Source organism: Orbicella faveolata, unplaced genomic scaffold, assembly GCF_042242905.1.
Source record: "Orbicella faveolata isolate gen_17 unplaced genomic scaffold, um_ofav_v1 contig_24, whole genome shotgun sequence".
Lineage (NCBI taxonomy): Eukaryota > Metazoa > Cnidaria > Anthozoa > Scleractinia > Merulinidae > Orbicella > Orbicella faveolata.
In genome coordinates, this window is record NW_028301552.1 from 13,270,354 (window position 1) to 13,292,845 (window position 22,492).

Sequence of the window (22,492 nt, forward strand, 5' to 3'; positions counted from 1 at the left end):
GTTTATAGTTTTGCTGTCGAGAGCGCACATATTTTCTCACGTGTGGCAAAGTAGGGTAAATTGTATCTTCCGATTCCTGAAAGAACAAAAAAAAAAATAGGAATAGTTTCACACTTGAACTGAACTACTAAAGAAAAATGTCAGAAACAAAACTATAAACATATTTGATTGATTCAAATTATAAACTTACCCTGTTCTTTCACGGCTTGTTTTTTTCCGCTACACCGACAGTGGTCTCCACAGTGCTTGCGACTTTGGTTTTGGACTTTGGTTCTGGTATTGTTGTATGTTTGTTGGGAGGTTTTATTGGCAGCAGGATTTACAAGATCAGAGAAATGCCCAGGGACGAGCAGAACAGAGCCGGTGAGGTATGGTAACTGATGTTAGTAACTGTATTGCATTTTATTATATTGCTATGTCTCACAAGGACTGGGAACTACCGAATTCACGAATTTGATTGGCTGAAATCGATGTTGACCGCGGTCTAGATTTTCCCATCTAGACCGCTATCTACACCGGTTTTATTTTGCGTTGAAAAAGTAGCAAACTAAAATACAAAAATATTCACCATTTTCTTTTATTTTGTTCTGAATCATTTATGGAAGTTTTAAAAACCCTGATGACAGAAAAAAAAGGAGCACAAGCAAATTTCGGCAGGTTTAAGTTAAGCTCATCGCCGTTCGCAAGCGAAATGTCAGCAAACCAGTTACATTAAACGAATTAAAGTTTTCTTCTTTGCCATGTAATAAACATCTTATTAACCGAATTAGGTCGGTCTGTATGGGAGAATCTTGACCTCGGTCGTGTGTACGGACGTCACTGCGTTCGGTCTGTACTCACGACCTCGGTCAAGATTCTCCCATACAGACCTCCTGTTCGGTTAATAAGAGCTAAGTAACTAGCGTAAGTTGCCGTATTGTATCGTAAGTGGAGTAAGTGGCAGTAGTTGTAAACTCCAAAAAGTCTGTTTATTTAAACAAAAATTTAAAAAAAAAAACAGCAAAAAAGGCTTTCACGTGCTCTATTTGATAGCTATTTTAGAACTATTTTTCTGAAATTGCTTACCTATTTTGAACCTATTTAGTTGCTATTTGTATGCTATTTTCACGAAAGTACTATTTTAATCCTATTTTTCATCGCATTTGCCACACACAACCCTATTTTATAGCTACTTTAAACCTGCTTTTCTACTGTTATTTATGATTTTTCTGGACAGGGATAAAATAGGTTTAAAATAGGGTGTCTATTCTAAAACTATTCTATCCTTGTTTTACGTCATTTCCATCCTATTGTCCAAGGTTTTTTCCTATTTGGCCCAATGTTGTCACTATTTTATGTTTATTTTAAGGCTATTTTCAACCTATTTTCTTTTCAACTTCCTTCAGACATATACATTAAAGCTATTTCAAAGCTAATTTACAGACGTTTTAACTCAGTTATTACTCTGGACATTATTTTCGTAAGGGAAACTTAGAGACACGTGACACTCATCTGATGTGGTCGAAGAGAGGATACTGAATGTGAAAATTTCTTGACCATAACTAGTACCCTGGTGAACCCTGATGATGGTAACTTGGGAATTGCACTGCCTCCTGTGTTTCACATTTTCCACTTTATGTTACAGAACCCACCGAGCATAGACAAAATGTTGGAGAGCCTACGAAAATACCTTATGATAGCCAAATACCGGATCGAATGCATCTTCACACGGGTGTCACCTGCAAACAAAAGTACCCTGATGGGAATTGGTGTGGCTGGATGCATTGGCTTGATCGGTTTTCTCTTGCGATTTTGGTTTTGGACCACTGGTATTGTTGTCTGTTTGTTGGGAGGTTTTATTGGCAGCGGGATTTACAAGATCAGAGAAATGCCCAGGGACGAGCAGAACAGAGCCGGTGAGGTATGGTAACTGGTGTTAGTAAACTGTATTGTATCGTAACTAGCGTAAGTTGCCGGATTGTATCGTAAGTAGAGTAAGTGGCAATAGTTGTAAACTCTGAAAAGTCTGCTTATTTAAAGAACAAAATAAAAAATCAAACAAACAAACAAACAAAAAAGGCTTTCACGTGCTCTATTGGATAGCGATTTAAAACTATTTTTCTAAAATTGTTTACCTATTTTGAACCTATTTAGTTGTTATTTGTATGCTATTTTCTCGTATATACTATTTTAATCCTTTTTTTCATCACATGTGCCACTCTTAACCCTATTTTGTAGCTACTTTAATCTGCTTTTCTACTGTTATGATCTTTCTGGACAGGGGAGGTTGTCGGGAGGTTTTATTGGCAGCGGGATTTACAAGAGCAGAGAAATGTCCAGGGACGAGCAGAGCAGAGCCAGTGAGGTGTGGTAACTGGTGTTAGTAACTGTATTGTATTGTAACTAGCGTAAGTTGCCGTATTGTATCGAAAGTAGAGTAAGTGGCAGTAGTTTTAAACTCCGAAAAGTCCGTTTATTTAAGAAAATAATAATGAAATAAAAAAAAACAACAACAACAAGAAAAAAGGCTTTCACGTGCTCTATTTGATAGCTATCTAAAACTATTTTTCTAAAACTGTTTACCTATTTTGAACCTATTTAGATGCTATTTGTATAATATTTTCACGTGAATACTATTTTAATCGTATTTTTCATCACATGTACCACACACAACCCTATTTTATAGCTACTTTAAAATTGCTTTTCTCCTATTATTTATGATCTTTCTGGACAGGGGAAGTTTTCGGGAGGTTATATTGGCAGCCCGATTTACAAGATCAGAGAAATGCCCAGGGACGAGCAGAACAGAGCCATTGAGGTATGGTAACTGGTGTTAGTAACTGTATTGTATTGTAACTAGCGCAAGTTGCCGTATTGTATCGAAAGTAGAGTAAGTGGCAATAGTTGTAAACTCTGAAAAATCTTTTTATTTGAACAAAAATGATTAAAAAACCGAAAAGGGCTTTTACACGCGCTATTTGATAGCTATTTTACAACTATTTTCCTAAAATTGTTTACCTATTTTGAACCTATTTAGTTGCTATTTGTATGCTATTTTCATGTAAATACTATTTTATTCCTATTTTTCATCAAATGTGCCACTCACTACGCTATTTTATAGCTATTTTGAACGCGCTTTTCTCCTGTTATTTATGATCTTTCTGGACAGGGATAAAATAGTTTTAAAATAGGGTTTTTATTTTAAAACTATTTTATCCCTGTTTTATGCCATTTTCAGCCTATAGTCTGTATCTCTATTTTATGTCTATTTTAAGGCTTTCTTCAACCTATTTTATTTTCAGCTTCTTAAATCTTCATTCATATACTTTAAAGCTATTTTAAGGCTAATTTACAGACGTTTAACTCAATTATTACTCTGGACTATTTTGTTCTTGCTATTTTGGTTTTAAAATAATAGGTTTAAAAGTAGATGAAAAGTTGCTTTAAAATATTCCAGAAAAATGGTAAAAAAAAAAAAAAAAAAAAAAAATTACAAAAACCTTAGAGAAAAATAGCATATATTTAATAGGTATAAAATGGATATAAAATTGGCATTATTTTCGTAAGGGAACCTGAGAGACATATGACCCACATCTGAAGTGGTCGAAGAGGGATCCTGAATGTAAAAATTTATTGACCATAACCAGTACTCTGGGGAGCCTTGATGACGGTAACTCGGAAATTACACTGCCTCCTGTGTTTCACATTTTCCACTTTATGTTACAGAACCAGCGGAAGATAAACAAAATGTTGCAGAGCCTTGCAGAGTTCCTTATGCATGTAGGGGTCGTATGGGCGATCTGCTTCGTATGCACGATCCTCTTGGCCTTCGGGATCATCTATGAATGGGTGTCAAATGCAAACCCAGGTACTCAGATGGGATTTGGTTTGGGTGGATGCATTGGCGTCATCGGTTTTGCCTTTGGACCCTTAGGTGGGGTCGCTGGTACTGCGATAGGAGGGTTGCTGGGAGGTTTTATTGGCGGCGGGATATATGAGGAACGGTTGTTACCTTTACTCCGTGGCAGTTGAGTTTTAAGCGCAACAGAGCAATAGGATAAAAGAACAATCGAAACCTACAGATGTAAATCATTAATTGAATCATTCATGGCGGTTTGCAAATGAATCTGACGGGTCTCAAGTAGTGTAGACGTAACATACTTTCTGATTGATTTCTTATTTTATCTAGCTAGTCACTCCACTAGATGGCATGGACTATTTAACTACTGACTGTTAAGTACTGAAGTTTAATTTGTTACCTACATCTTGGGGAATCTTTGAAAATCACTTTTAATGCATTATCACTGTTCACCAAACTACACATCAAAAGTACTATGTAGTGGCACTCATTTCTATTTACAGCATATAAAGGTTACATGTCAGAAATATCACAAATTGTGTATTTCTAATCTGAGGATCAAGAGTAATATTCCTTCTCAAGGGTATTTAGATGTGCTGGTGATAATCGGTTCTACTAGCAAATTAAGCAAGCAAAGCAACCAATCACATTACAGAAAAGCTGATAAACCAGTAGCCTCTTAATTAATGGTATGTTTCAGACAACAGAGGGATTCCCAAAAGAAAGTGCCTAGTGTCTTGTAATAATTAGCTCTCATTAATTAACCGAGCAGGAGGTCTGTATGGTAGAATCTTTACCGAGGTCGTGAGTACAGACCGAACGCAGTGACGTCTGTACACATGACCGAGGTCAAGATTCTCCCATGTAGAGCGTCTAAGCTCGGTAAATAAGATGTTTACTATATGGCAAACAAGAACTGTACTAACTGACATTTTGCTTGCGAACGGCGCTGTGCTGAATGTAATTCTGGCAAAGTTTGCTCGTCCTCTTTACTTTTTTTTCGCATCAGACTTTTTGGCAATTCCATAAATAAATACCGGTATTGTTAGAAGAAAATAGACAATTATTTTGCATTTTAGTTTGCAACGATTTGATCGCAAAACATTACCAGTCTAGATGCTGGTGCAGGGGCCCGTTTCTCGAAAGCCCCGGAAACCTTTCGGGCCCGTAAAGCCATTTTTAGTCCATCTGTTTCTAAAAACGGAGAAGTGTATACGCCTGAAACTTCTTGTATGAAGGGAACTTTTCTTCATCTTAAGAATATGTGAATAAAACAGCTCTGTAATCGTAAGGTTCGAGATTTTGCTATGGCTTTACGGGCCCGAAAAGTTTACGGGGCTTTCGAGAAACGGGCCCCAGATGGGAAAATCTAGACCGCTTTCAATATCGATTGCAGCCAATCAAATTAGTAAATTTGGTGTTACCCAGTCCTTGTGAGACAGAGCCATATAATAATAGTTACTACAGCACAATTTACAAGGAGGCACAGTCGAGGAGGCACTGCTGAGTCATTGTTTAGCTTGTAGAATTTACAGTTGTATATTTTAAAAGGCCTCAAGTTTGTACTGTAGTACAGGGAAGATGTAAGAATTAGGAAGGTGAAGAAAATACAACATAGGTCAGTCTTGGTATTCCTGCTTGATACTACAATACTTTGGCAAATATGATACATATGTAACAAATTAACGTCAGTTTTAATTTCATGCATCTGTTCTGTTATTGATCATGAATTTCGTCATAACATTGTCAAAGTAGCTGTGGATCCGAGGCAATAGTATTTTAGTTTTGAGGATGTAATCTGTTACCCTAACAATAAAGTATCTTTATGTTGATATTCTCATGCAGTGTGTTATTGTTATTGGGATGTAAATGCTACGAGGGAGAGGTTACCAAGGCGATGCACAGTCCAAACATCTACTTTCATATAAACTTGTCTTCATTTTATATTTTTCACTATTTTTCACTAAGGAGCTTGTACAAGCTACTGGGATGTGTTTTCTTGCCCCTTATAAATGCTTTAACGCTCAAGCTTAATTCGCGTTAGTAGAATTCTACTAGTATACTAATGCAAATGCTGCAATCTGATTGGCTGAACTACTCGTATACCATCAGCCATTAGTATAAATCTACTAGCGTTCTATCACGAATGGCGTTCTCTGATTGGTTACGCTACTCATTATCTATTCTGTGATAGATGGTGAGTAGCGTAGCAGTGTGCGCTAGGGGCCGCTTCTTTGTGTTTTCGAAGTGTCTTTGAAGAGGATTTAGATTAAATTTTTGAACGACTATGGTAGATTCATACTAAAACAATTAGATTATTCGCTCTCGATTTCTATGCGTGATAGTTGACTCGGGCTGCGCCCTCGTCAACTATCACGCGATAGAAGTCTCGAGCTCATAATCTAATTGTTTATTAGAATGCAGTGGTTGGAGGTCTTCTGTAAGATAGCGACGTTTTACCGTTTTTGCGTAGTTAGGGAAGAATATTGAAATACAAAAGGATAATTAAATTCCTGAGAAGGCTAAGCTGAAGGGCATTCACGGTTTCGTGACTTTATAAAAGCTAGAAAATGTTGAAGAAACGTAACTGATGAGCGCATAAACAACAGAAAATTCCAAACGACAATTCAGTCTGCGCGATTTTTCTTAAGCTAAAACGATGTACAAAAACAATTGGAAATGGTTGGTTGAAGAAAATTTAAGTAAGAATTCAACTAAAACAATTAGATTAATCGCTCTCATCAACTATCACCTCATAGAAATCGAGAGCGAATAATCTAGTTGTTAATTCGAAGAAGTCATGGCAAAAAAAAAAAAAAGTGAACATTGAATAGCTACCACTATAAATATAGGGACAGCTTTAGTAAACGTGCAATTCTTGGGTTTTTGCTATCAATTTATGAACAGAAGGTATTCCTGGTTTGCACCGCCACGTCGTCAAAAATAAAAATTGTAACCAATCGATAAATCAACTCAAGAATCTAGGATATTATAGATGATTGTTATTTAAACAACCTCGCCAATTTGCGCGTTATTTGGAGAAGTGATTCAGCTAGCCTGCGTAGCAGCCGTTTCCTTTCCTTTTCCAGGAGGAGAGATCGAACAAGCGAGCGAGCAAGCGGGCGAGCAAAGAAGCGCGCCTAGGATGAGCAAAAAATTGGGGAGAAGTGGGGAGGGGGTGATTTAGAAGGGGGAGGGGGTGGGGAGAAAAGGAATCGCCTGCAGTCAATCCCAACCATTTTATGAACTCCGCTCGCCCACGAACTGGGAGCAATAGTCCAATTTGATTGATTATTAGCCCGTCAATCAAAAAGTGACATCAGAAATTTGACATTGATGCATAATTCGGCATCCGGAACCGGACAAGATCAAAATACATGTGGTCGAGTCCGAGGAAGCTTTCGAAATTTCTGTTCAGGAAACGTTGAAATATCTTTCGCAAATCGGCAAACACATCGATATAAAACTGGAGCAAGAATCTGCCATTAGAGACTAGTCCCTGGACAGGATGTCCTTGGAATCCATTCATCAAATACTCGTGAGAGTGACGGAGAAAATTGAGGAAATTGATCGAGTAATGGCTTAGTTTCGAGGAAACAAAGTTTCACATATTTCGTGAACATGTATTGTGCTCATCTATTGCGCCGCCTGGCTGGTTGATTTAGTAGAACTGTCAAGTACAGTACATTGCGGCTTCTTATCACGATATCACGGATACCATACCGTCAGGTTTTTTTTCAGAGACTACCGTAGCTTTACTTCGAGTAAGCTATACATTTGTACAGAGATGTCCGTACCTTGCATCAATTTGATCGAGCTTATGTATATCCAGTTTCCAAACTTCATTTTTTTTTTTATCGAACAATGACAGACGAGGTAATTGTCCGAAGCCATATCATTATTATAAAAAGGAAGCATAGTTACGCGCATATTTGCTTTTAGCAGACTCTCTATATATGAAGCTCATGCAAGGCGCTTGCCGATGTCAAAAATGAGTTACCAGATCATTGATTCTCATGTGACTGTTGGCGCCCAAGGGAGCGCGGCATGTTTGGGGGCGTTCGGTGAAGTGTCTGGGATTTAATGCAGGCGTTTCCTTCGCTCACCTCACGCCCTTCCCCTGCTCCTTATTTTTCACACTCGCTCGCAGTTTCGTTCCCTTTGCGAGCTTTGTTTCAGCTAAATTTATAGAGCCTTGTATGAAGACGCCAGCTTGATGCCCCACGGGGGGACACAAACATGGCGGCCGTAAAGTAACAGAAACATCTGTCATTGAGTTTTGCTATTAAAGCGAAAAGTTATCTCTCTAGAGCTCCGACACATTGAAATTAATACTTCCTCTACAGCAAGAACTGTTCAGTTAAAAAAACTTACGCGATGACTCATCTTTTGACCTTCGCAAGAGCCTTTTCGGACCGCCATGTGGTGTTCGGGAGCAAAGAATAATACAGCGCGAAAAATGGAGCGAGTAAAAGAGGGGGGAGGGGGAGGGGAAGGAAGGAAGGAAACGCTTGCAGACAAACTCCTGGATTTTGAAAACCGCCCACTTGGCCTTTCATGCCTGAGCGCGCACACTGAGATTTCGTGCTGTCATCGGCTGTCATAAATTAACCAATAAAATCTTCGGCCTTCCGTAGCGGAAGTGAACTTTGAACCAAAATAAACTTTACTTGTCAAAATATGTCTGAAACAACGAGCGCACGGTGGGAACGGAGAAATCTCGATGAATTAAATTTGGTAATTTTTAATCAAGCTACTCAATCCGTCTAAAAGGAAGGACAGCAAGGGTGAAGTTTTAGTACAAATCTGCCTGAAAGTTAAACTGTGAGAGGTATTCCAGTCGCGTTAGTAATCCTTGTGCTCGCATGATTCGAAATCTTGGATCACTGTATTCATTCGTCCAGGAATCGATACGAAGTAAATTAGCAAGTCAACTCTCACAAAGGCAATTCCAGTAAAGAAGCGTTTGCTGGAAACGCCAGATCCGCAAATCGGTTCGACTGTTATCGCTGCAACAAAAACAAACAACGGGAAGTCTTGTCGGCAAACTTTGGAATTTGGGCAGGAGAGGCTTCAAACATCTGAGAGGAGAAATAACGATAATCTTGACCAGTATCTGAATAAAGATAATCTTCTCCTTGGCGACCTCCAAGTCAAAGTTGTTTATAAAATGTCCTCGTAAGAATTCCCCGCGACGAGACGACTAAATTTTTGGTAAGGCAAATATGTGACAAAAATTGGCATGCCGCAGCTAACACTACAACAAATCATTCAGAATTGTACCCAGAGGTTCTAAATGCTGTCAACAAAAATGCTTCTAATGAAATGTCGCAGTACCTACGACAACATGTTGCCTTGTAACAAGCCAGACGAAATCACTAAGTTTTCCCACGCAGTAGTGCTAATTTTCTGTCCCGTGATTTATTATCTTGTCCTTGGCGCATGTGGCATTCAAGAAAGTGATGTTAAAATTAAAGGAACAGCTGCAAATTGTGTCGCGCTTGCTTCTGCAATAATGTGCAGGCTTCGAAAAACTAAAGCGTCGGCCTTGCATTACAGGATTTCTACCGTACTGTCGAAGCTGACGACTAAATCCTCGTTCAGCGAGAAAAGTTAAAGCGTTTTGTAACCAAGCTTCGAACGCGTCTTCCCCTTTTGTCTGGCACTCAAAGGTATTAAAATACCTTTGATCGACACATGTCAATAATATTGGACTAGCCCAGCCAATCACGAGCTCCGTTCGCTGGCGAACGGAGGTTTTCAAAATCCAGGGGTTTGTCTGCAAGCGTTTCCTTCCTTCCCCTCTCCCACCCCCCTCCTCCTTTTTTTTGGTTCTCGCCCCATTTTCCGCGCAGACAAAACACCGAAAATCCCGTTCCTCGGTCTTTCTTTGCTATCAAACCCCACGGAAACGCTTGCTACGCAGGCTATACACTTGGAAATTCAAACGCGCTCTGTTACAAAATGAAGAACGCTGTGGAGGTCAAACGTTGTAAAACGCCAAGTTATTAGTGAGTCTTACATTTGATGAAAGTAAATTTTCAGTAGGACTAGTAATTTTCAATTTTGGAAAACGATGACGTCTCATGAAAGCCAGTAAATTGCAATGAAAGGTAAGCTTAAACTTATATCAAATCAATAGAGTGTGATCATGATCTCTTGATCAAAGCGATAACAAACTTTCCGTGAAGGCAGCATGAAATTATAGCATAACAATATTTTCTTACATGTAAAGCTTGCTTCAAGCTAGTGAGTGAGAGGCTTCTTAAGCAGTATTAGACCTCTGATGCAGAATTATAACTTTTTATTACGATTCCATGATTTACTCCATATATTACGTTCTATTCCACATTACATAAGAACTCAAATTATTCTCGCGTTTGATTGGTTCTCGCCTATGATCTATTAGAGGACAGACGCAAGATTGACGTCATCATTGTAAAGTTTTTACCTCTGTACATGTGTTTTAAAATGGCGGAAAGTTCTGAGAATTAAGATAATATTTTATGTGACGGGGCGCACGATAAGGTGCAAAAAAGTCTTGGCGGGGCATTGGATGTTATTATTGGAATGACCTTCCTTTATCTATACGTAACTTAGTGACCAGAAAACGTTTTTAAAAAGCACTCTTCCAGTATTATTTTGCTCAGTATTAATTAATTCATACCTCTTCCTCTCCTATGTTAAGTTAACTTTTTTGCCCTAATTATTATTGTCAATTAAACAAGGGCATCTAATTAGCTTGTTATATTTTTGCCCTTTTCCATTTCTCCTCTCCTCTTGTTTACAGGTTCGAGAAGCAGGAGAAGAAAGAAAAAGCCGTTTCTTTTTAAGAAAACGAATCAGAAAATATAGTCGAGCAGTCTCAGTCGGCAGTCGACCGAGACTAAACGTAACCAAACACAAAATTGGTCTTGAAATTATTTGAAGGTCAGAAACCATTGCTTTATCTCGAATTTAACAAACCCAATAAACAAAATGTTTATGAGATTAATTTATTCAAAATTTCAACTTTTCTCAGTTTCAAAATAATTGTTGACACACATTGATGTCAGGAATGAAATATCAAAACATCACTTCTTAAAAACAGTTAAGATAAACGTATAACCTTGCTTTCCAATGCGAATGTTCCAGTCCGTTTTAGGGGCGCAGCAGCGAGCAAAGTATAGCTCACTACAGCTCACGGTCAATTGTATCGCAGCTATAAGTGTCTCCGACACTATATCAAACTGATTTGAAAATCACCAACTACAGAAAACAGAGATTTCCACCGTCACTAAAGCTTATTCAAAACTCGAATCTAATGGCCTTCAGTGTTGACCGCAATTAGCAGGTTTTCCGAGCGTATTTTTGCAACTCCTGCAATATTCAAGGTAACTTCCAAGCTTTTCGGCTCACAGGCTGCTCTGATGACAAAAACTGACGTGACTTTTCCAGCATTTTCTTCAAGATTTGTAGATTTCGCAGCTCAATTCTGCTTTCACTGTAAGTTTTCATTCCACAAGCAGCGACTTTCAAGTCAACTTTGATAGTGGCGTGATTTTCCTGGACCAATCACATTTTGTTGGCTACCAAAGTCCAACCCCTCGTCCTCGTCGTGGTAGCTGGTAACAGGAAAGTAGGGGATTACCGTCCAGGGCGAAGTATGGTGGAGGATTCGTTCCTCCGGGCCGCTACGGTAGCCATGAAGGCCTGCACGGAACTCTGAAAAACGCCTGGCTAACGGGGCTCTGGTGAAGTTTGAAGGGCTAATCACCCATCAAATGGATATCAAGGATTACAGAAACCATGGGAAACATGCACAAAATCACATCTGTCTTTGGAGGAGAGAACGCCCCTTCGGGGGCTAGTATGGCGCAACGATGTGAAAGCCAAAGGGAAGTAGCGATGCCGACCCCTCTCCTTACCCCAAAGACAACCACACTACTTGGTACGTGGAATGACGAGGCGAGCAAAGCAGGCTACACCTGGTGGCAGCTTGAAAGGATAGCCCAAAACAGACCAAGATGGCGAGCAATGGTTTCCGTGGACCTATGCTCCACTGGGAGCGAAAGGGTTTAATGATGAATCACATTTTGTTGCTACGCATAGCAACCAATGAGATTGCTTCATTTTGTATAGTCATCAGATTACGTCAAATGGCGTTTTTCGTGTTTGCCAAAATCGTCAAAGGCCGGCTTTCGAGTCACGTTGAAAGATTTTGAATTAAAAAAGCTTTATCTTTATGGTAGTAGTTGTTTCTTTATTAAATAAAACAAATAGATTCGATGTTTCCGGATGTCTGTTCAGTAATAGATAACAGAAGATGTCAAATGTGGTAAGAACATCAGTGACACACTCGGCTATCGCCTCGTGTGCCACTTTTTTGTTCTTACCCATTTTGACGTCTTCTGTGATCTATTACTGAACAGACGCACGGCAGCATGGAATCTATTTTTAATTACTTCCATAGGAGTCACCCGAAAATGTATTAAACTAGCTTGCCCCTTTATGAGTGAGGCACTTACAGAAATCTATAATCAATCCTTGCAACAAAGAACCGTCCCGTGCAGATATACTCAAAATATCAAGAGTAACTCTTGTTGACAGTCTTAGAATATTTCAGCTCTATTTTAAGGTAGGGGCCTTGTCAACTCGTACGACTCGCAATAATAATAATAATCATAATCATAATCATAATCATAATCGTATTCATAATAATGATAACAATAATACTAATAATAGCAATAATAATAATAAGAATAATAGTAATAATAACTTCTTTATTTCAGTGTCAAATGTATTTAGTACTATTAAATGTGCTAATTTTGAGTAGTTATTTGCTCAGACTGAATTAAAACTGAATTTTTGGAAAATTTTCCAGTATTTGCATTGACTGGTACCTGGCCCAGAGTATCGAGACTTATTCCACATAAAAGAGCATTATTTCTGTTTTTGAAATCCATTTCAAAACCATGGGCTACTTAAAAAGAAATTTTTGAGGTCCCGAAATACACGCAGTACTTTTGTGAAATTTGAGCTTCTCAACAGTGGCGAAAGGTCGCAGATTTGCCATTGCTCCCAAACCAATGTTTACAAGATTATTTTGCGTGTTTTGCCACTTCTTTTAAGGAAAAATTATTAAAGGATTTTGGCCGTTTATTTTGATCTCAAGTTCTAAAGACGACTTTTCACCTCCATATGTTATATTTAGTTTCTTTTTGTCGCTTTTTGTTCGTCTGGGGAAAAAGGTTTTCTTCGAGAATTTCATATTAGGGTGAATAATGTAACTTGGGATCAAATAAGTATGACTGACGTCTGAACTCACCCTCCTTCTGCTACCTTTCTTTCTCATGGAAATGAGCCCTTTCAAGAAAAGGTATGAATAAGGACAGAAATGTTCATTCAGATGACTTCTGATATGCTTGTCGCGTTTTGATAGTGGCATACATTTAGAGCTGGCTGGATTTTCTGCACTAGCTCCACACTGTCAACCTACTTGAGCAGCATATTCACACCATGCCATTCCCGCGACGAGTTCCAACAAATTACTTAAGTCACAATATTACAATTGAAAGTCCAGTAGCCGATGCAAAATAACAGCAACAAAAAACACACAGCGGGAAACACCAGTCTGTAGCAATCTGAATTCACAGTAATTCGTTCAAAATGAGTTAGTTCTAAATGAATTAGTTCAAAATGAGTGTATTTAATGCAATGAATATTTAACAAATGAGCTGATTTTCTTTCCCTTTGTTTGCAACTAACAAACAGTATTACAAAAATGCATATTTCAATGCTGTGTCCATTACTGTAACTTGCCACGGGACTCTCAAAGAATCGTGTATTGTTCATGACCCCTATGCGCTTGAGAAAAGATTTTAAGTACAATTAAAAGAAAAAGAACGTCTTTTTACTTTTGTTCTAAGGTATCTTGCAAAATTTGAAAATGCGGAGCCCTAAAGTTGGGCGATCTAAATTGGGAAGCGGGCCGCACACCCCCACCCAATTTTTCTGAGAGTACCCAGTCCAGATGCAGTGTACTGTTGCCTTTTCCAAGTCTTCATGTTGCCTGTTTGTCAGTAAAATTCTGTAATTTACAGTATCAAACGCTTTTGAGAAGTCAAAAAATATATTCACAGGTACACAGATTGCTATCGATGGCCTTCCTAAGAGTGTCAGTAGGTTCAGTTATGGCTTGAACTGTCGAATGAAAACCAAACTGGTATTGAAATAGAATATCTAGCTTTTCTATACTGTAATTACTGGTCTTACTGAGTCGCTTAAAAATCATCTTTTTTTCAAATACTGGAGAAAGAAATGATACAGCTGCAATTGCTCGATAATTCGCTGGGTCGGTTGGGTCGACCCCCCCCCCCCCGCCCCCCCTTTAGCTTATCAATACGAGTTTATGCTTTGGATAGTCTATTTTGAGTATTTCAGTGAGGGTTCCTTGTTGCAAGGATTAATTATAGATTTCTGCCTCACTCATAACGAGGGGACTCCTATGGATGTAACATGGAATGGAATGTAATTATGGAATAAAATATGGAATGTAATAAAGTTATGACTGTGTATTATTGGAGGTCTTAGAAAACCTACATCAACCAAGATTAGTAGAACTTATTGGCTAAGAAACCTCTCAGTCACTAGCGTGGAGCTAACTTTATATGTAAGAGAATATTGTTATGCTATAATTTCATGCTTCTTTCACGGAAAGCTTGTTATCAGTTTAATATAACTTTAAGTTTACCTTTTGTTGTAATACCTTTTCTTTATAAATTGATCGCAAAAACCCAAGAATTGCATGTTTACTAAAACAGTCCCTATATTAAGGCCAATAGTTGTAGCTATTCAACGTACAATTCTCTAGCCATAACTTCTTCTAATGCGAATTAAGCTTGAACGCTAAACCATGTAAATTGGGCCAAGAAATCATATCCCAATAGCCTGTGCAAGTTCGCTGGTAAAAAAAAAAGTGAAAAATATGAAATGAAGACAAGTATATATGAAAGTAGTTGTTTGGACTGTGCATCACCTTGGTAATCCCTCCCTCTTGGCATTTACATCCCAATAACAATAACACAATGAGAAGATCAACACAAAGATATTTTACTGTTAGGGTAATAGATTACATCCTCAAAACTAAAATACCTAAATTTACATGTATTGTTTTCCATGCTAGCACGCATTAAAACTGCAGGAATTCTCATACGCTCATTGGCTAATTTTCATTGTCAACAAGCGGATGGACACATGAATTTACAGTTTATACGATAATCTGAACTTCGCCTTAATATTGTCAATATAGTGCGCAGATCCACTCGGCTATCACCTCGTGGATGCACAGCTACTTTAACAAGGTTATGACGAAATTCATGATCAACAACAGGACAGATGCATGAAAAATTGGCGTTAATTTGTTGAATATGTATCTAGAGTAATTTATTATATCTCTCAGCTAGTACGTGCGCTGTGATTGGTCAATTTAACGGGCCGTACTCTCCTGTACGGCCCGCTGAAATTTAAAGTTGGTTTTGTTGCCAAACTGTTTCGTAATTTATCGATGTGTTTTTAACTTTTATAGCAAGTGAAAGTTTAAAACTTTCTTATACTCTAAATTATGTAATAAAGCGTGCTAACGACTTAAAAAACAGTTACAAACTGACTCGTTTTGCTTTCGAGGTCAGAAATTTGGGGCCTTTTCGAGTCCGCGTGAATAGAAATCGTTTCCGAACCCGTCAGGCACACAGTAGAGATATAATAAATATCTTACTAACCTCGTCTTCTCGGTCCGTACTGTAAGTTACGGATCCTCGTTTTTTTCCCCTTCGATTTATGACCCGCTCGCTTAGCGAGGGAAAAACCTCGCTCCGTAACTTACAGTACGGACCTCGAAGTCGGTTAGTAAAAGGTATGAAGTATCAAGCAGGAATACCAAGACCTATGCTGTAATTCTTACGCCTTCCTTGTACTATGGTACAAGCTTGAGGCCTTTTTAAAATTTAGAACTGTAAACTCTGCAAGCTAAACAATAACCCAGCTATGTCTCCTTGACTATTCTATTGATTAACATATTGAGCCAGCAGTTTTAAATTGTGCTGTAGTGACTATTATTAGACGACACACTGCATTTTCTTTAGGGAATCCCTCTGTTGTCTGAAACATACCATCAATTAAGAGGCTAATGGTTTATCAGCTTTTCCGTAATGTGATTGGTTGCTTTGCTTGCTTAATTTGCCAGTAGAACATTATCACCAGCACATCTAAATACCCTTGAGAACGAAAATTACTCTTGATCCTCAGATTAGAAATACGTATTGTATTGTCATATTTCTGGCATATAACCTTAATATTCTGTAAAATGAAATGAGTGTTATTGCATATTATTTTTGATGTGTAGTTTGGTGAACAGTGACAATGCATCAAAAGTGGTTTTCCAGGTTTTCAAAGATTCTCCAAGTTGTATATAACATATCAAACTTCAATACTACAGTCATTAATTAAATAGTCCATGCAATCCAGTGCAATGACCAGCTGGACAAAAGAAGAAATCAACCAGAAAGTATGTGATGCCTAAACTACTCGAGGTCCCTCAGATTCATTTACAAACCGCCATAAATGTTTCCATTAATGGTTTACATCTATAGGTTCTGATTGTGCTGTTATTTTATTGCTTTTTGTCTCTTAAAATTCCACTGCCACCTAGTACAGCGAACATCCGTTCCTCACTGGCTCTGGCCTGGTCGTTCCTGTACCGATAGTCGCTTTTGTAAAACCCGCTGCCAATAAAACCTCCCAACAAGCATACAACAAAACCGGTGGTCTAAGCCCAAAGTCGCAAGAGACAACCGATCACGCCAATGAATCCACCCACACCAATTCCCCACTGGGTACCTGGATTTAAAAGTGACAACCGGGTGTAGATGTATTCGCAGACGCCGGTGTTAATGTATACGACTCCTTTAAGGAAGTCTAGTAGGCTCTGCAACATTTCGTCTATGCTCCCTGGGTTCTGTAACATAAGGTGGAAAATATGAAACACTGGAGGTAGAGCAATTCCTAGCTAAGTTACCATGATCAGGGTTCAGTAGGGTGCTGGTTATGGTCAAGAAATGTCTCATATTCAAGGTCGCCTCAGCCTTTCGACCACTTCAGATGTGTGTCATGTGTCCCTTAGGTTCCCTTACGAAAATAATGCCAATTTTAGATCCGTTTTATACCTATTTTATTTGCTATTTTTCGCCAAATTTTTTGTATTTTTTTACTATTTTTCTGGAATATTTTAATACAATATTTTAAATCTTATTTTAAAACTGTCATTTTGAAACAAAAAATTGCAGTAAAATAGTGAAGATTGGTAGTCAAAACTTCTGTAACGTAGCTTTAAAATAGCTTTAATTAAAGTATATGAACGAAAGAAGTTGAAAATAAATAGGTTGAAAATAGCCTTAGAATAGACATAAAATAGACATAAAAAGAGATAAAATAGACATAAAATTGGGCCGAATAAGAAAAAGCCTTGGAAAATAGGCTAAAAATAGTATAAAACAGGGATAACATAGTTTTAAAATAGACGCCCTTCTTTTAAACATATTTTGTCCCTGTCCAGAAAGATCATTAAAAAACAGGATCACGTGATCCGAAACGATTGACCTGGGCAATCTAATACTCACCACTTGTACGTCGTTCAAGTGGTACGACTCGTACGAATCGTACAATAAGGCTTACAATTGGTACAATTGGTTTAAGGACGTTCGCGCTCATGATTGTTTCTCCGCGTCCTTACTGATTTTATTTACAATTATCTCCACATTGTCCAAAAATGAACAAAAAATCAATGTGGGAAGTTAAAAAAAAAATTCTCACATAACTAACTCATCATCTTACAGTGGTAAAAGTCTCACACAAGGAGCGAGGTCAATTTATTGAGTTCATATCTTCCCGTGAGGAGTGAAATGATGTGAAGTTTATATGAAATAATTCATATATGAACTGCGGTTGTAGATGAAAGTGAAGGATGATCATCGCAGTAAATTTTTTTTAAAATTGACCTCGCTCCCAATGTGTGGCTTCATAGCTCAGTTGGTAGAGCATCGCACCGGTATCGCGGAGGTCACGGGTTCGAATCACGTTGAAGCCCTGATTTTTTCAGGCTTCTTCTTTCCAATTGCTTAAATTGGAAAATTTACTGTGACGATCATCCTTCACTTTCATCTACAACCGCAGTTCATATATGAATTATTTCATATAAACTTCACATCATTTCACTCCTCACGGGAAGATATGAACTCAATAAATTGACCTCGCTCCCAATGTGTGGCTTCATAGCTCAGTTGGTAGAGCATCGCACCCGTATCGCGGAGGTCACGGGTTCGAATCCCGTTGAAGCCCTGATTTTTTCAGGCTTCTTCTTTCCAATTGCTTAAATTGGAAAATTTACTGCGATGATCATCCTTCACTTTTGATATTGTTACCATTGGAAACGAGGAAAGTTTTCCTTGGCAACACCATAATTTTAGGGCCAAAACTTCCTCACTGAAACTCCGTCGCGCTTTACTCAACTGATAATCGTAGTATGGACACTTAGGTAGGGATCTTGTCAACTCGTACGCCTCGTACAACTCCTGCAACTGGTCAACTGTATCTCATTATAGACACTTAGAATATTTCAGCCACTTAGAATATTTCACACTTAGAATATTTCAGCCCAAGTTTAAGGTAAGGACCTTGTCAACTTGCACTAGTCGTACAACTCGTGCAACTGGTGATTTAAACTACATCTCATTAAGAAAGGAGTCTTGTTAACTCGTTTGATTCTTTACAAGTCGGGCAACTGAAGAACCTGTTTCACTTGAATCATTTCATTTTATACTTTCTATTTTCTAATTGTTGATCTTAAGTTTAACGAAACTTCTGCATTTCGCGTGTTTTTTGAAAATTATTCTCGATAAGTAATGGTAATAGGACTGAGTGGAGTCCAATTCGGTCGGTTAGTAAGAGTGATAACAAAATCGGACGACCGCGCAGCGGGAGTCCGATTAGTTTATCACGAGTATGATTACGGACCGAATTGGACGACACGAAGTCATTTTACCAATTAGTTATAAAAATTACAATTTCCGAGAAAATAAGAATAACCAAGTAATGAAAGAAAGGGAAAATTTGCATTAAAATACCTACAAAGGAGATGTAAACATTCCAAGACCACCGCGCCTCCTACCGTCAGTTATACGCCAAAAATACTAAAGCAAGCGCACACGCGCACGCGCGTAACTACAACTTTGAATACAAACTGTCCAATAACAAACTGCCCGATAACAAGTTGGCAAGTAAATTAGTGGAAAATAGGAGTTTTTTAAACCAATGACAATCGAGGAAATTGTAATTTTTATGATTAAGAACATAAGCGAACGTAAGTCATTGTTGGAGGTTGTAGCACTACAGCAAGCTTTGGAGAGAGTATTCCCCTTCATTCAATATCTCGATGACACTCGTCCAGAAACGAGAAAAAGACGAAAGAAGTGGGCTGATCTGTGCGACGTCATATCGACAGAGGGAGCCATCGAGAAGTTCTTCGATCTCGGTTTCACCGCCGCTGTAAAATAATCTTAAAATCTAGAGATTTTCATGGCCTGTTTACTCTACTCTGGCTTCTAGTGGAAAGCTCGACGTTGACAAGGTAGATAAGACACGAATTTGGCATAAGCCGGTAGCCTTCTAACTAGTGTATTTAAACGATTCCCCGTCCCAGACCAAAATAATGCGGAAATTATACGGATCGAGTTCTCGAAATAAAGACTTTTCAGAATAAATAGTAAACAAAACCTTTGTCCTACAACGAGGCGGTTGTGATTGCCGATGAACTAGCTATGTATTAGACTGTTTACAGCTCTCTATTTTCTCGTATTTTTATTCGATCATTGAACGACGGATAGAATCGCGAGAGAACTGGGCATCAGCGCGAAACGGGAGACTCGTTGGCTCGGTTCACCCACCTTCCCGTCCCCACCCTCGCATGCTTCGCGCTCGCTTCGCTCGCTTCTTCTTTTGCGTGCGTTGAAAAATAGATGGGTAGTGAACAGTCCAGCTATGGATTCCTTTTAGATCCTTATTTTCAAACCAAACTAAAAAGCGAACTTTGAAGCGATCGTTCTTCTCTCGAAGGCCACTCCAAACCGAAAGTTTAGCTTGGACGTGGTCAGCTTTTGTCTCGTTAGCCAATCAAATCATTTGAAGAATTCTAACAGCGCAGTGGAATTAATTTCCATGTTTGATCGCCCTCATAGCAAAGACGCTTCACCCAACATAGTTTTAATGCTTTATCAAACAATCTAAAATCAGTCATGTTAAGCCCTCCTTTTTCTTTACTTTTAATCAGGGTGGATTTTTTGACCTTTGGATTTTTGTACTCCATACATAATCAAAGATCAGCTTGTTAACTTCATTAGCGAACGTGTCTGGTGTGTTGAACACGCTACAATTGAAAGTTAGTTTTGACATTGGAATTGTCTTTATATTGCATAAAACGTACAACAGTTTTTAAAGACATGTTTCGGCATGCTTATGCCATCTTCAGTTTAATAGAGTGACTAATGATACGTGACACAAGTTATATACTACAAAATATGAATAAATTATTTACAATATGCATTACAAAACAGTGGAAACGGAAATTACAGAGTTAAAAAGGTGTTGAAGTGATGTAACTGTTTGTTAAGGTCAGGTTTGTTCTTACTAATATAAAAGGCTTCTTTAAGTTTAAGATCAATAGAGCTATTCGCTGAGTCTAAGATGCGAAAACAAGAAGGTGTGTACATGCCCCTGCATGATGAAAATTGAGAAAGATGTTTAAAAATATGCGAGTTTTTATCGCTTACTGTATGTTCTTTAATCCTGGTAGAAAAATGGCGACTGGTTTCACCAATATAACAGGAATTACATCCCGCACAAGTAAATTGATAAACTACCATGGATTTTAGAGCATCAGGAGTACGATCTTTAAAACTGAACATATTCTTGATTTTGAAAGAAGTAAAAACTAATTTGATATTAAGATCCGTTTCACAAAAACGTTTAAGTAATTGCCGCAGTTTGAGTTCCGTTATTCTAGAGTACTGGCCGATAAAAGGAAGCTTAAAATAGCGTATATTGTTTTCATCATTAACGTTGCGGCTTTTTTGATCAGAAGGCTTGTTAAGATACCGCTTGAAGGTTTTTTCAATGATGTGTGAAGGAAACGAGTTACGTTTTAGAGTGTCCGAAAGCTTGATCAAATCGTTTTCAAAACCGGAAGAAGTGTTGTTGATTTTATAAGTTCGGTCAATGAGAATACGGACAAGGCCAATTTTATAGCGAAACGGAGTGAAACTAAAAAAATTTGTTAAGAGACCAGTGTAGGTTTTTTTATGAAAAACTGAAAAAACGCAGTCATGCGAAGAGTTGTCAATCAGAACATCCAAAAAGGAAAGTTTACCGTCGTTCTGTTTCTCGAAAGTAAATTTGATGTTGGGATGTTGAGAATTGATGAATTCTAAGAAAGACATGGCATCCCGCTCATTTTTAAAGACGCAAAAAGTATCGTCAACATAACGTGTATAGAGTAAGATGTCGGCCTTGTTAAAATTATTTAGCCATGTTTCTTCGTGAAATCCAAGAAAAAGATTAGCTAAAATAGGTGCTAAAGGGGAGCCCATAGCTACCCCATCGACTTGATCATAAAATTTACCATTGAAAAGGAAATGAGTCTCGGATGTGGCAAATGAAAACAATTTCTTAAGGTCGGGTTTTTTGATGGAAAATTTGGGATGATGTTTCAAAATAAGGTCAACGGCAATATCGATAGTTTCATTTAGCGGAATGTTTGTAAAAAGGCTTTCAACATCGAAGGAAATAAGGAACTTGTTGTTAAAATCGAAACTCCTGAGCTCTTCAACAAAAGAAAAGGAATCCTTAACCGAATATTTATCAGGCAAAAGCGGAACAAGAAGAGAACTTAAGTACTTAGCTAAATTATAATTGTAAGCTCCAATAGAGGATACAATGGGTCTAAGAGGTGGTTGCCTATGATTATCACGTTTCTTATGTAATTTCGGAAGGCCATAGAATTTTGCTGGTTGTGAACCCTTAGGAAATATGTTGCAATAGGTATCACCATCGATAGAACGCTTTTTCTTAAGTTGAGTAATAAAACGTTTAAGCCTGCCTTCTCTTAATAAAGTAGGATCGTTATCTAAAAGTTTAAACTTAGTCTTATCATTAAGTATATTAAAACAAGAATCTAAATAAACGGTACGGTCTAAAATAACTACGCCATTACCTTTGTCGGGCTTAAGAATTATGATATTATGATTGTTCCTCAGAGTTCGTAGGTTGCGATGTTTTTTGAGATCGTTGCTTGAAGGACGGTAGGAAGAGAGATAGTTCTGAGCCAAATGAGCGATTTCAGTTTTTAGGTGCGTTGCGGAGTTTTTATCAGTTAGTTTGTTCTTCGTGGTGTAGTGGATCTTTTCAAAGGAAGCCAGAATGTTTGTCTTGTTAAGGTGAGGAGGTTTGATAGAGAATCCGAGTCCATTCTTTAGTAGTTCAAGTTCATCGTCAGTCAGTTTGCAAGAAGAGAGATTATTTACAGTTTCGCTCGGTGAGAAGGGTAGTTCGGCGTTCTTTGTGAGGTTT

General features: G+C 38.2%; 2 protein-coding genes and 1 non-coding gene across 4 annotated transcripts in view; all 3 read left to right on the plus strand.

Moving 5' to 3' along the window:
• LOC149110460 (uncharacterized) overlaps window positions 1–5,678 on the plus strand; it is a 74,840-nt gene extending 69,162 nt beyond the window's left edge. For both annotated transcript variants that reach the window (XM_089291446.1, XM_089291444.1), the window contains exons 6-7: window positions 2,714–2,797; window positions 3,706–5,678. In XM_089291446.1, the coding sequence (XP_089147572.1) occupies window positions 2,714–2,797; window positions 3,706–4,011 (390 nt within the window). In that variant the 3' untranslated portion in view covers window positions 4,012–5,678. The remainder of the gene's footprint in view (window positions 1–2,713; window positions 2,798–3,705) is intronic.
• Window positions 275–2,705, plus strand: LOC149110466 (uncharacterized). The gene is made up of 3 exons (XM_089291449.1): window positions 275–368; window positions 1,625–1,900; window positions 2,261–2,705. The coding sequence occupies exons 1-3, from the start codon at window positions 336–338 to the stop codon at window positions 2,351–2,353; spliced, it is 402 nt and encodes a 133-aa protein (XP_089147575.1). The 5' UTR covers window positions 275–335; the 3' UTR covers window positions 2,354–2,705.
• A 12,460-nt stretch (window positions 5,679–18,138) lies between the features above and the next one.
• Trnat-cgu (transfer RNA threonine (anticodon CGU)) lies at window positions 18,139–18,211 on the plus strand. The gene has a single exon. It is a non-coding gene; the product is annotated as a tRNA-Thr (tRNA).
• Window positions 18,212–22,492: the final 4,281 nt, after the last annotated feature.